Raw genomic sequence first — 12,201 nt, forward strand, 5'->3', positions numbered from 1 at the left:
GGAACCACTGTCCCAAATGATTATATACATTGATTAGGAAACTTATATCGTCCTTGTTATTGGGAGTACTTGGTTCAGTTGGTCATCTTTGTGCTGTATTCGTCCATGTAGGGTTGAACTGCCTCCCACACCTGAAGCAGGGAGACAAAGGCATTATGACATGATTTCAGAACCAAATGTCTTTAGTTAGTTTCTTTTATTGTCCACGTGTGGAAATTTGTCTTCGGTCTCAACAGTAAAAAAAACAAACCGTTACAACACTTTTTTACAAAGTACCTCCTTGTAGACACAGCCTAATTGTTGCTGTCTTTTTTTTTTTTTTTTTTTTACAAAGTACCTCCTTGTAGACACAGCCTAATTGTTGCTGTCTCTTCCCAATGATTTTTGAGGCTAGGTTTACTATTCGCTGCAGCTTGCTTCTTCCTTTTACATTCAGATTGCCATACCACATTGCCATGTTAAAAGTCAGCTTTTTATAGACCGTTTCCATAATATGCTTACTCACTCTAAAGTTGAGCTTGCGTAGTAGGTGGAGGCGTTGGTTCCAAGTTAAAAAAATCTGGTCAGTATTTTACTAAAACGTTGTCAGGGAAACTTGCCTTTTGCTCTTGGAGGAGAGCGTGAGCAGCATCTATGTCAGGACTCATGCATCGATCTTTATCCCAAGGGCTGGTGAGAGAAATTTGGTCAACAACTTGTTTAGAGATGCAAGTCACTTGTTAAACAATTTAAATCTAATCCTTAACCCATTTTGACCTGACGTAAAAAATAAAAAAAATCTTCTGAAAGAATATATGTTCAGAAGATTTGTGCCGGATTTTTCAAAAATAGCAGAGCTACAGGCTCGTAGCGCGCCACTCGGTGGCGCTATGAGCTTGTAGATCTGCTATTTTTCAATAGCTAAAGTATAACATAATGCTTAAAACACCAAAAGGGGTTCCCGCCCAGAATGGGATCCATGCTAGAAGGCTTTCTTACCTTTATTTGTAGTTGTTACGTCCCCACCAAAGAGGTCCAGGTGTTATTTTGTGCAAAAGTGCATTATTGGCTATTTCCGCTAATATAAGCCCTCAATGGGGGTTGGGTTTTTGTGCTAATTCGCTTATTTTCATCGAAATAAGTAGTGAAGTGTGCCGCTTGGGATACTATTTACATTATGAAGAGAGGATATATACTAAAGAAATAGATTTTTGAGAGATGGAAATAAGCGAATTAGCACAACACCCCATAGCCCCATTCAATTCAATGCAATTCATTGATTGCTTATGGTAGGGAAAATAACCAATAATGCACAAAATAACACCTGGACCTCTTTGGTGGGGACGTAACAACTACAAATAAAGGTAAGAAAGCCTTCTAGCATGGAATTCTACTTACATGTTTTGCATTTATTTATATTTAGCAATTCTATCTTCTGGGTCACTGTAGCAAAATTGCACTGTGACCAGTTCAAAAGAGTTGTTTCCTCCCAAAGCAGGAAACTTAATTAACCCATTCTGTGACGGGAACCCCTTTTGGTGTTCATAGCATGTTATATATTAAAACTGTCAGGATTTAGAAGATCTTTTAAAACTTTTTGACGACCTATATGGGTTAACCCATTCTGGACAGAAACCCCTTATGTTATACTTTAGCTATTGAAAAATAGCAGATCTACAAGCTCATAGCGCGCCACCGAGTGGCACGCTCTTACCTGACCACAGAACGTAGCAGGTCGTAGACCTTCTCTAGAGGACCAGAGGATTGAGGAACTCTTACCTGACCACAGAACGTAGCAGGTCGTAGACCTTCTCTAGAGGATCGGTGGTCTTCAGAGGACGGAGGAACTCCAAGGCCTGACAGGAGGCAAGTAACTCGATAGCCAACACTGTAGGACGGTGAAACAATGGAGAATGTTTCAAACTATAGTCTTGTTGTAAAGCCAAGAGACAACATTCACTCCTTGGCTTTCAAACTAACATCCCTATTTTGGGCATGATGTAATCTGTGTGAGTGTGACCCCTGCATATCCCGACTCCGAGTGGGAAGGGTATGCACATGACATCATCGTACCTGGAAGTTATGCGGGATCAACGCCCACTGAGTGTCAAAAAACTACTTTCTGGCCTTGACAGCCCCATTCATCCACACAGAAAAGTCCTGTCTGCAAGTCTGATTGCATTAAAAAAAACTCACCAACATTGCAGCTGTACGAAAAGCTTGAATTATCCTCCTTCTATCTGCAAAGTTTTTGTTTCATAAAAATCCACCAGGTCCATTGAAACGTTATCAAGAAACGCCCTGCATTTGATTAATTTTAATTTCAAGAATCGTGAAGTACATCGACATGTAAACGGCAACATTATGGTATCGTTTGCAATGCAAATAATCGGCATCGAATCGTTTTGCAAAGCAAATAATCGATTGAATCAATACGAAAATACTTGTGCATTGTATATTTAGCAATTTTAAGAAGAAGAAAAAATAAAAAATCTTTGAATATATATTCTTTCAAAGTGAATGTTTTTAACTCAGGTTAAAATACCAAAATAACGGTAGTGGGTCGCAAACACCAAGACTTCAGTTCAAATTGTTTTTTTTCTTCATATATATTTTTTTTTTTTAAACATATGTTTATTGATTTTCTTACATTTTCGTACAAAGAAGTATTTTCAGAACAATTTACATATATTTCCCCCCCACATCCCCATGGCAGCACAAATACAAACAAAAACTTATCACAAAATGATTTGATAATAGATACAGAACAGAAATAATAATGACATTTTTCTTCATATTTAAACAGGGACAAATGTTTCGGCTATGAAGGCTGGATAGCCCAAACGTTTGTCCCTGTTCAAATATGAAATAAACAATTTGAATCTTGGTGTGTGCGACCCACTACCGTTATTTTGATGTGTTTTGAACGTGTATAGCGCACCTATACAGTCAGAGCGTGGTGGTCACATGGAAGAGTCCCTTAAAATACCTGCACTATCCTACAGATTACATTTATTTGATAAATAGTCACTGCATCGATTTTAAATCATTGAATCGTATCGTATCATCAACCACAACCATCTATCGTGATATGTATCGTATCGCTGTTAAACAATTTTGGGCAGGAACCCCTTTTGGTGTTGGCATTATGTCATGCTTTAGCTATTGAAAAATAGCAGATCTACAAGCTCATAGCGCGCGCTACGAGCTTGTAGGTCTGCTATTTTTTTTTAATCGAAGAACCACTGACATAGAAACATAGCTTTTTCAGAAAAACTGTCAGGATGTAGAAGACATTTTTAGAATCTGATCTCAGGTCAAAATGGGTTAAAATGTAGTTACCCCCCGTAATAGATGCACCATGTACATGTGTACAGTAACAGATATATATGCACCATTGACATGTGTACACTACAGTACCTTGTATAGATGCAACCATGTACATGTGTACCTTGTATAAATGCACCATTGACATGTGTACAGTACCTTGTATAGATGCACCATTGCCATGTGTACAGTACAGTTTATTATTATTATTATTATTATTATTATTATGTGTACAGTACCTTGTTCTACATGTGTACAGTACAGATTATTATTATTATTATTATTATTAAGTGTACAGTACAGATTATTATTATTATTATTATGTGTACAGTACCTTGTTCTACATGTGTACAGTACAGATTATTATTATTATTATTATTATTATGTGTACAGTACAGATTATTATTATTATGTGTACAGTACCTTGTTCTACGTGCTCCACCACCCTCAGAGCCTTCCTAGCGGCCCAGCCCCCCATAGACACAGTGTACAGTATGTACAGTACCTTGTTCTACGTGCTCCACCACCCTCAGAGCCTTCCTAGCGGCCCAGCCCCCCATAGACACATGGTCCTCTGTCGCTGCGCTGGTGGACAGGGAGTCCACGGAGGACGGGTGGCAGAGGGTCTTACTCTCAGACACTACGGGGTTAAAGACACAAAGCCTCTGTTACAGCAGGTACAGACACTACAGACACTACAGGGTTAAAGACACAAAGCCTCTGTTACAGCAGGTCCAGACACTACAGACACTACAGGGTTAAAGACACAACGCCTCTGTTACAGCAGGTACAGACACTACAGGGTTAAAGACACAACGCCTCTGTTACAGCAGGTACAGACACTACAGGGTTAAAGACACAACGCCTCTGTTACAGCAGGTCCAGACACTACAGACACTACAGGGTTAAATACACAAAGCCTCTGTTACAGCAGGTCCAGACACTACAGACACTACAGGGTTAAAGACACAACGCCTCTGTTACAGCAGGTCCAGACACTACAGACACTACAGGGTTAAAGACACAACGCCTCTGTTACAGCAGGTACAGACACTACAGGGTTAAAGACACAACGCCTCTGTTACAGCAGGTACAGACACTACAGGGTTAAAGACACAACGCCTCTGTTACAGCAGGTACAGACACTACAGACACTACGGGGTTAAAAACACAACGCCTCTGTCACAGCAGGTACAGACACTACTGGGTTAAAAACACAATGCCTCTGTTACAGCAGGTACAGACACAGAGCCTCTGTTACAGCAGGTACAGACACAGAGCCTCTGTTACAGCAGCTACAGACACAAAGCCTCTGTTACAGCAGGTACAGACACAGAGCCTCTGTTACAGCAGCTACAGACACAAAGCCTCTGTTACAGCAGGTACAGACACAGAGCCTCTGTTACAGCAGCTACAGACACAAAGCCTCTGTTACAGCAGGTACAGACACAAAGCCTCTGTTACAGCAGGTACAGACACAAAGCCTTTGTTACAGCAGGTACAGACACAAAGCCTTTGTTACAGCAGGTACAGACACAAAGCCTTTGTTACAGCAGGTACATACACAAAGCCTCTGTTACAGCAGGTACAGACACAAAGCCTTTGTTACAGCAGGTACAGACACAGAGCCTCTGTTACAGCAGGTACAGACACAGAGCCTCTGTTACAGCAGGTACAGACACAAAGCCTGTTACAGCAGGTACAGACACAAAGCCTCTGTTACAGCAGGTACAGACACAAAGCCTCTGTTACAGCAGGTACAGACACAGAGCCTCTGTTACAGCAGGTACAGACACAAAGCCTTTGTTACAGCAGGTACAGACACAAAGCCTCTGTTACAGCAGGTACAGACACAAAGCCTGTTACAGCAGGTACAGACACAGAGCCTCTGTTACAGCAGGTACAGACACAGAGCCTCTGTTACAGCAGGTACAGACACAAAGCCTGTTACAGCAGGTACAGACACAAAGCCTCTGTTACAGTTGTTACGTTTTTTGAGAAATCATGGAAATGTGTTGGAAATCTTTGAATATATATTCTTTCAGAGCGTTTTTAACCTCAATCTTTGCATCTGGGGGGGGGGGGGGGGGGTCTGGAGTCCCTGTAGTCCCTGGAACATATTTTCAGATGGGGGTCGGCTGGCCAATTGCATTTATTTTTGGGGGTTCTTGACATGAAAATGTTTGAGAACATGGTTTTTTTCTCAGAAAACTGTCAGGATTTAGAAGGCATTCGTAGAATCTTTTCTCGGGTCTAAATGGCTTATAGGAACAGGATGAGCTGCCTCCTCTGTGTGGAAAAGAAGGATCTCAAATAAGGCACTGGTGTGCAGAGACTGTACTGTACTGTACTGTACTGTACTGTACTGTACTGTACTGTACTGTACTGTACTGTACTGTACTGTACTGTACTGTACTGTGGACAGTCACTCACAAGGTCTGCAAATGGAACACACTGATTGGGAATACTAGGGTTCCATGCACAGTTGGTGCGTGTGTACGTGCGCGCCTGCCTGTGTGCCTGCGTGTGTGTGTGTGTGCCTGCGTGTGTGTGCCAGCGTTGTGAATTGCGTAGCACTCAGTTGTAGGTTGCATATTTTGTCAGAGAGATAATATTTCACTGACGCACACTCACACACACATAGCCTATACACCCCCCCACAAACACTGTCCCCTCCCCTACCCAGGTAAAAAGTACTCACACGAAGGTTTCATGACTTTTCACGATTTTATTTTATTTATTTATTTTTTCTTCGTTTTCTTTTTTTTTAGGTTTTATTTACACCCACACAACCTGAACTTTGAACATTCAGTATAGATGTCCTGTAGTCTGGGGTTTTCTCTGTGTGTTCTGAGCCTTTTGAGCTGCAATGAAAACCGGCAAAATCCCTCAACAGTGACATCTGCTCTTCTGCTGGCAAATTGCTATGTCATATAGAGCCGGATTAACCCTCCCAAGGGGCCCCGGGCTAGACAACATTTCAGGGGCCCCCTGGGCTGCACGGTGCGTTTTGGCGAAGCCGTGCGGCCGGAAAAGAATTAGGGTATTTTGTTTTAATTTTGCTGTAATTTTGGGGTACCCAGCCCCATAATATTATTTTAATCTGGTAATTAAAAATGTTTTTTTTTTAAATAGTCCTTATTTCCCAAACTGCCATCTTTGAGACCTTATAAACGTCTAAACTTTGATTGCACTAAGAAAGTGAAAGCACTCCGCAGCGATTCAGCGATGCATTGCCTGGAATGAGAATCTGGCTCAAATTTGGTCTCTCTAAAGGCTCATTCATAGTCTGGATTTTCCGTGGTGAGGTGACCACCGCTCCGGTGGTGAGCTGACCACCGGAGCTGAAATAACGTTGAGCGGTGGTGAGTAAAAACAGAGAGAAGGGCAGGGGGGGTGCGGTGGTTTGCTCTTCACACTCGTCACTTCTTTGCTCAGTGACGTCATGTTGTAGTCAGAATCTGTAAAATGTTCACAGATTAATTTCGGATTTTGGGACCATTTGTTTGGACCCGTGAAGAGCTCTAGTGTGAATACGCTGGTGTAAAACCAGGTCACCTGACCCAGAGAAACTCTTGTCACACCATTTACAGTGGTATGGCTTTTCTCCTGTGTGAATACGCTGGTGTAAAATCAGGTCACCTGACCCAGAGAAACTCTTGTCACACCATTTACAGTGGTATGGCTTTTCTCCTGTGTGAATACGCTGGTGTAAAATCAGGTCACCTGACCCAGAGAAACTCTTGTCACACCATTTACAGTGGTATGGCTTTTCTCCTGTGTGGATACGCAGGTGTAAAATCAGGTTACCTGACACAGAGAAACTCTTGCCACACTGTTTACAGTGGTATGGCTTTTCTCCAGTGTGGATACGCTGGTGTGACTTCAGGCTACCTGACACAGAGAAACTCTTGCCACACTGTTTACAGTGGTATGGCTTTTCTCCAGTGTGGATACGCAGGTGGAAAATCAGTTTACCTGACACAGAGAAACTCTTGCCACACTGTTTACAGTGGTATGGCTTTTCTCCAGTGTGGATACGCTGGTGTGACTTCAGGCTACCTGACACAGAGAAACTCTTGCCACACTTTTCACAGTGGTAAGGTTTTTCTCCAGTGTGGATTGGCTGGTGTTTCTTCAGATCACCTAAATGACTGAAATTCTTGTCACACTGTTCACAGTGGTATGGTTTTTCTCCAGTGTGAATACTCTGGTGTCTCTTCAAGCTATCTACCCTACTGAAACTCTTGTCACACTGTTTACAGTGGTATGGCTTTTCTCCTGTGTGGATTCGCTGGTGTTTCTTCAGATCACTTGACTGACTGAAACTCTTGTCACACCGTTTACAGATGTGGGCTTTCTTTCCTGTGTAACTCGGCTGATGTGTCTTTAGTCCTCTCGCCAGAGCTACATTGGTGGTAAACTGTTGACGACTGTTGGATGTCGGTTCATCCGTGTCTCCATGTTTCTGGCTGGTTACAGAGCAGTTTAGTATTTGATTAGCTGTCGGTTCATCCGTGTCTCCATGTTTCTGGCTGGTTACAGAGCAGTTTAGTATTTGATTAGATGTCGGTTCATCCGTGTCTCCATGTTTCCGGCTGGTTACAGAGCAGTTTAGTATTTGATTAGATGTCGGTTCATCCGTGTCTCCATGTTTCCGGCTGGTTACAGAGCAGTTTAGTATTTGCTGACGGGCCGCTGAAGGGATCTGCTCACTCCTCTGTGTCCTTCCGTCCATCATGAAATGCAGCTATTTAAATGGACTGTGAGGAGAACGAGAGTTCTTATAGGTTCCTCTGTTGGGGTTGGACAATAGTCACTCACTCAGGGCTACTTCTCAGGGAACTCCTCCAGGGTAAACGTCAACACTAAAGCTCGGAGATGAAGTGAATGTAATGACAATTCACACTTTATAGGCTGACCAGGAGGTAAGGTCTGACATCACACACAGCACACACTGTTGCCGCGCAAGCCTGGAGATGCAGATTTGTGCAGGCCGTCCATTTTTGAGCGATTTGCCGAACACCATAATGACAGTGGTTCCCGCAAAGTGGGGTCCGGGGACTCCCAGGGGTCCTTGAGGGAGTTCCAGGGGGTCCCCAACTAAATGATAGTTTGGAACCAAATTGACCCTTATGGGTCTGTAACTCAGAGAGTGTATAAATGGACCCATTTGTACACTCTCAGAGTTAAATTAACATTGGTCTTACAATATAAATCGGGGGTCCCAGAGATAGAAATGCCATTAAACGGGGGTCCTTGAAATTAAACAGGTTGACAAATGGGGGTCCGCGGGCCTAATTAGTGTCAATTTGGGGGTCCTTGACATGAATACGTTTGGGGAAACACTGCCATATGACATCTGTACCTGCTGTAACTTACAGCAGGTATACAGACACAAAGCCTCTGTTACAGCAGGTACAGACACAAAGCCTGTTACAGCAGGTACAGACACAGAGCCTCTGTTACAGCAGGTACAGACACAAAGCCTCTGTTACAGCAGGTACAGACACAAAGCCTCTGTTACAGCAGGTACAGACACAGAGCCTCTGTTACAGCAGGTACAGACACAGAGCCTCTGTTACAGCAGGTACAGACACAAAGCCTCTGTTACAGCAGGTACAGACACAAAGCCTCTGTTACAGCAGGTACAGACACAGAGCCTCTGTTACAGCAGGTACAGACACAGAGCCTTTGTTACAGCAGGTACAGACACAGAGCCTCTGTTACAGCAGGTACAGACACAAAGCCTCTGTTACAGCAGGTACAGACACAAAGCCTCTGTTACAGCAGGTACAGACACAAAGCCTCTGTTACAGCAGGTACAGACACAGAGCCTCTGTTACAGCAGGTACAGACACAAAGCCTCTGTTACAGCAGGTACAGACACAAAGCCTCTGTTACAGCAGGTACAGACACAAAGCCTTTGTTACAGCAGGTACAGACACAAAGCCTCTGTTACAGCAGGTACAGACACAAAGCCTTTGTTACAGCAGGTACAGACACAAAGCCTTTGTTACAGCAGGTACAGACACAAAGCCTCTGTTACAGCAGGTACAGACACAAAGCCTCTGTTACAGCAGGTACAGACACAAAGCCTTTGTTACAGCAGGTACAGACACAAAGCCTCTGTTACAGCAGGTACAGACACAAAGCCTCTGTTACAGCAGGTACAGACACAAAGCCTCTGTTACAGCAGGTACAGACACAAAGCCTCTGTTACAGCAGGTACAGACACAAAGCCTTTGTTACAGCAGGTACAGACACAGAGCCTCTGTTACAGCAGGTACAGACACAGAGCCTCTGTTACAGCAGGTACAGACACAAAGCCTCTGTTACAGCAGGTACAGACACAAAGCCTCTGTTACAGCAGGTACAGACACAAAGCCTTTGTTACAGCAGGTACAGACACAGAGCCTCTGTTACAGCAGGTACAGACACAGAGCCTCTGTTACAGCAGGTACAGACACAGAGCCTCTGTTACAGCAGGTACAGACACAGAGCCTCTGTTACAGCAGGTACAGACACAGAGCCTCTGTTACAGCAGGTACAGACACAAAGCCTCTGTTACAGCAGGTACAGACACAAAGCCTCTGTTACAGCAGGTACAGACACAAAGCCTCTGTTACAGCAGGTACAGACACAAAGCCTCTGTTACAGCAGGTACAGACACAAAGCCTCTGTTACAGCAGGTACAGACACAAAGCCTCTGTTACAGCAGGTACAGACACAAAGCCTCTGTTACAGCAGGTACAGACACAAAGCCTCTGTTACAGCAGGTACAGACACAAAGCCTTTGTTACAGCAGGTATAGAACACACTCCCTCAAAATTAATTAGGTGACGCCTGCATGAGATTACTGTCGGGTATGGAAATAAATGACACATTTTTCACATTCACATCACAGGAATGCACCACAGGGGGTTGCACACTGACTCCCGTCTGCAGTTCTCACAACACGTGAGCTTAATGTAGCATTCCTGTTTTATTCTTGAACATGTTGTTCTTGACAACGATGTATAAATTAATGTATATGTCATGGCAGATTCATGCTGGGCCTGGCTGGGACACTGACAGCACCTTTTCATGCTGAAAATATGAATGGTTCCAAATCCAAACTGAGAGCTTCTGAGCGGAAATGTTAAAAGTCCATAAAGGCTTTAAGCCTTTTAATTCAAAAACCTTTAATACCCCAACATTATTACAATATAATCCCACCAAAAAAAATGTTAAAGCCAAAGCTACAAGCTCGTATCGCGCCACTGAGTGGCGCGATACGAGCTTGTAGGTCTGCTATTTTTGAAAAATCGAAGAGCAACTGACATTTCTAGAATCTGATCTCAGATCAGAATGGGTTCATCAGACCAGTGTGTGTCCAGTGGAAAACCTCGTATGAATCTGATCTCAGGTCAGAATGGGTTAAACTGGAAACACATTGGAGCCTTTGTAATCACATTGTGTATACCTAAGGCAGCAGCGGTGACGTGGGCCATCATGAAGCCTGAGTTGAAGCCCCCGTCTGCCACCAGGAAGGCAGGCAGCTCGCTGAGGGAGGGATTGACCAGCCTCTCAATCCTCCGCTCACTCATGCTGGACAGTTCGTGGATTCCTATGGCCAGGTAGTCGAGCACCTGGAGGGGAAAAAAACAAGAACGACAATGTTCTATGACTGACATGGCCACCCCCCCACATGACCTTCTGCAGCACACCCAACAAACATCTTTCTCCATAGCTAAAGTATAACATGACCTGAGATCAGATTCTAAAAATGTCCTTCTACATCCTGACAGTTTTCTGAAAAAGCTATGTTTCTGTGTCAGCCGTTAGTTAGGATTCGGAACTCCATTTGGTTCCATTTATACACTCTTTACACTCTTTTTACACATGTAAAAACCACAACAACAAAAGGAACGTATTTAAAAGAATGATGGTTTTTACAGTGTGAGTCTGTGAGATAATAATCGTATCACTAAAAGCGGAGAAAGGCACTGTAGGACTGGGCCTCAAAAGCAGGGGCATAAACTGGTAAAAGGGGGGTCTTGACATATATATTTGTTTCATTAAAAAGGGCGGCTTTAACATTTTTTTGGTGGGATTATATTGTAATAATGTTGGGGTATTAACATGTGTAAATGTTTTGTTGTATTTTATGATAGGATGGTTCTGTACACAGGCGTAGACAGCGTACAGTATGATAGGATGGTTCTGTACACAGGCGTAGACAGCGTACAGTATGATAGGATGGTTCTGTACACAGGCGTAGACAGCGTACAGTATGATAGGATGGTTCTGTACACAGGCGTAGACAGCGTACAGTATGATAGGATGGTTCTGTACACAGGCGTAGACAGCGTACAGTATGATAGGATGGTTCTGTACACAGCGGGGACCTCATGTTTTTGTATTGTCTCTGTGTTATATTTTTCTGTACTATGTGTTGTTTTTGTTGTTGGTTGTTGAACAGACCAGTGAAGATGAATGTCCTTCGGGACAATAAAGATTATTATTATTATTATTATTATTATTATGGTGGCATTGGTTGTATATTTTCAGGCACATAAATGTCACAGCTAAGATATATGGCTCCAACGACATTAATAAAAGATAAAGAAGTCAGTATTTATTCACCTTGGCTGGATACTCGCCGTGGAAGTTTCCACCAGACATTGTCTCTCCACTTTCTGCAAAAACCAGCTGGAGACAAATTAAGGATTCATTTTATGGAACTTTTAGTTTGGGTCATTATCATTTTGAGTGTGGTTTGCCAAACATTGCCCCCTTCTGGGAGAACATTTGTATTACCAGTCAATCAGCCCTATACCACATTATCACACAGACACAGACATTTTATTAGGGCTGTGAATCTTTGGGTGTGCCACGATTCGAGTCGATTCC

The 12,201-nt window shown here is 43.2% G+C and overlaps 1 protein-coding gene across 1 annotated transcript in view; it reads right to left on the reverse strand.

The window, feature by feature from the left end:
* Nucleotides 1–74: 74 nt before the first annotated feature.
* LOC310879739 (histidine ammonia-lyase-like) overlaps nucleotides 75–12,201 on the reverse strand; it is a gene marked incomplete at both ends in the record, with an annotated part of 23,148 nt that continues 11,021 nt past the window's right edge. The window contains 6 exons of the mRNA XM_083794566.1: nucleotides 75–131; nucleotides 600–669; nucleotides 1,759–1,867; nucleotides 3,812–3,946; nucleotides 10,772–10,937; nucleotides 11,935–12,000. Coding sequence (XP_083650692.1) covers nucleotides 75–131; nucleotides 600–669; nucleotides 1,759–1,867; nucleotides 3,812–3,946; nucleotides 10,772–10,937; nucleotides 11,935–12,000 — 603 coding nt within the window. The remainder of the gene's footprint in view (nucleotides 132–599; nucleotides 670–1,758; nucleotides 1,868–3,811; nucleotides 3,947–10,771; nucleotides 10,938–11,934; nucleotides 12,001–12,201) is intronic.

Source organism: Protomyctophum parallelum (assembly GCF_964188405.1).
Source record: "Protomyctophum parallelum genome assembly, chromosome: 22".
NCBI lineage: Eukaryota > Metazoa > Chordata > Actinopteri > Myctophiformes > Myctophidae > Protomyctophum > Protomyctophum parallelum.